The sequence below is a fragment of the Sinocyclocheilus grahami genome, unplaced genomic scaffold (assembly GCF_001515645.1).
Source record: "Sinocyclocheilus grahami isolate Dianchi unplaced genomic scaffold, SAMN03320097.WGS_v1.1 scaffold13268.1, whole genome shotgun sequence".
Lineage (NCBI taxonomy): Eukaryota > Metazoa > Chordata > Actinopteri > Cypriniformes > Cyprinidae > Sinocyclocheilus > Sinocyclocheilus grahami.
This window is the reverse complement of record NW_015514820.1, coordinates 4,383-5,681: the sequence shown is the minus strand read 5'-3', so window position 1 is coordinate 5,681 and position 1,299 is coordinate 4,383. Positions and strand designations below refer to the sequence as shown.

The 1,299-nt window shown below is 35.9% G+C and overlaps 1 protein-coding gene across 1 annotated transcript in view; it reads left to right on the top strand.

Moving 5' to 3' along the window:
* Window positions 1-81: 81 nt before the first annotated feature.
* Window positions 82-1,299, top strand: part of LOC107578976 (phosphorylase b kinase regulatory subunit alpha, liver isoform-like) — a gene marked incomplete at both ends in the record, with an annotated part of 5,576 nt that continues 4,358 nt past the window's right edge. The window contains 4 exons of the mRNA XM_016264870.1: window positions 82-191; window positions 309-453; window positions 545-623; window positions 723-922. Coding sequence (XP_016120356.1) covers window positions 82-191; window positions 309-453; window positions 545-623; window positions 723-922 — 534 coding nt within the window. The remainder of the gene's footprint in view (window positions 192-308; window positions 454-544; window positions 624-722; window positions 923-1,299) is intronic.

Below are 1,299 nucleotides of genomic sequence, written 5' to 3'. Positions count from 1 at the left end.
TAAAACTGCATTTAGTAGAAAGTCTTTAAGATTCTTGGATACAAAATTTAATTCAAACCAGTTCCTTTTTCCATTGCACAGGTAACTGTAAAAAACTGGATCTGAGTGGGCGACCATACAGGCACATCGGTGTCTTGGGAACTTCAAAGTTTTATGAGATCAGAAATGGTACTTACACATTCACTCCACAGGTAAATAAAAATGACCTCACATGCAAGTATTTTATAGTAGAAGAACTACTCTACAGTCAGACTACAAAAAAATAAAAAATGTAAAAAACATTATAACAATATATATTTTTCCCATAGTTCATTGACCAGCATCACTTCTACTTGGCTCTGGATAACCAGATGATTGTGGAGATGTTGCGTACAGAGCTTGCTTATCTCTCATCCTGCTGGCGGATGACTGGAAGACCTACCCTCACATTCCCTATCACACAGAGCATGCTGGGTAAAACCTTTCGTTCGATGGTACCGTCTGAACATATTGTAATATGCACAGGCTAATATTAACATTTTCTTTGTTTCTGTTATTGGGCTAGTTGAGGATAGCGACAGTATTGACCCCTGTATCCTCTCTACCCTCCGGAAGCTTCAAGATGGCTACTTTGCAGGCGCAAGGTCAGAAAAATTGTGACAGTAATAATTAAAAGAGCCATAGTATGATTTTTAAGGCACAAAGATGATTTATTTGACACCACAAATGCCTTTGCTCTTTAGGGTGCAGATGGCAAACCTCTCCTCATTCCTCACCACCTCCTTCCACACCCAGCTCAGCTTCTTAGACAAAGACTCTGAAGAGAATCTGCTAGAGGAATACGAAGAGGAGGAGGAAGAGAGTTTTGGGCCCTCAGGTATCCCTACTGACTCGCATACAGCTGTTTTGGGAAGCATTTCTCCCCCCAAAAATAAATATATGCATAGCTCACTGAAAAGACCACATTAAGTGTTGGTGATTCAAGGTTGGTTTATGCTGGTTAGTGTTGGTCAAGCTGATGGACCAGCATATTGCTCAATATTTCTGTACCATATCAGTAGTGTTGTTATTGTTAACTAAACTATTACAGTTTAAATAAATCTGAAATAAAATATAAATATTGGCTGAAAGCAAAAAAAAGGTAAATAAAAATGAGAAATATTGCATTGGTAACTAAATAAAATAAAATAAGTTGAATTAGAAGAACTGAAAGTACTGAATTTAAACTGAAATAAAAAATAAAATGAAGCTAAATATAAAAATACAAAACTAATAATAAAAATAAATTTCATGACAAATTATCAGCGTTAAAATCAAAAA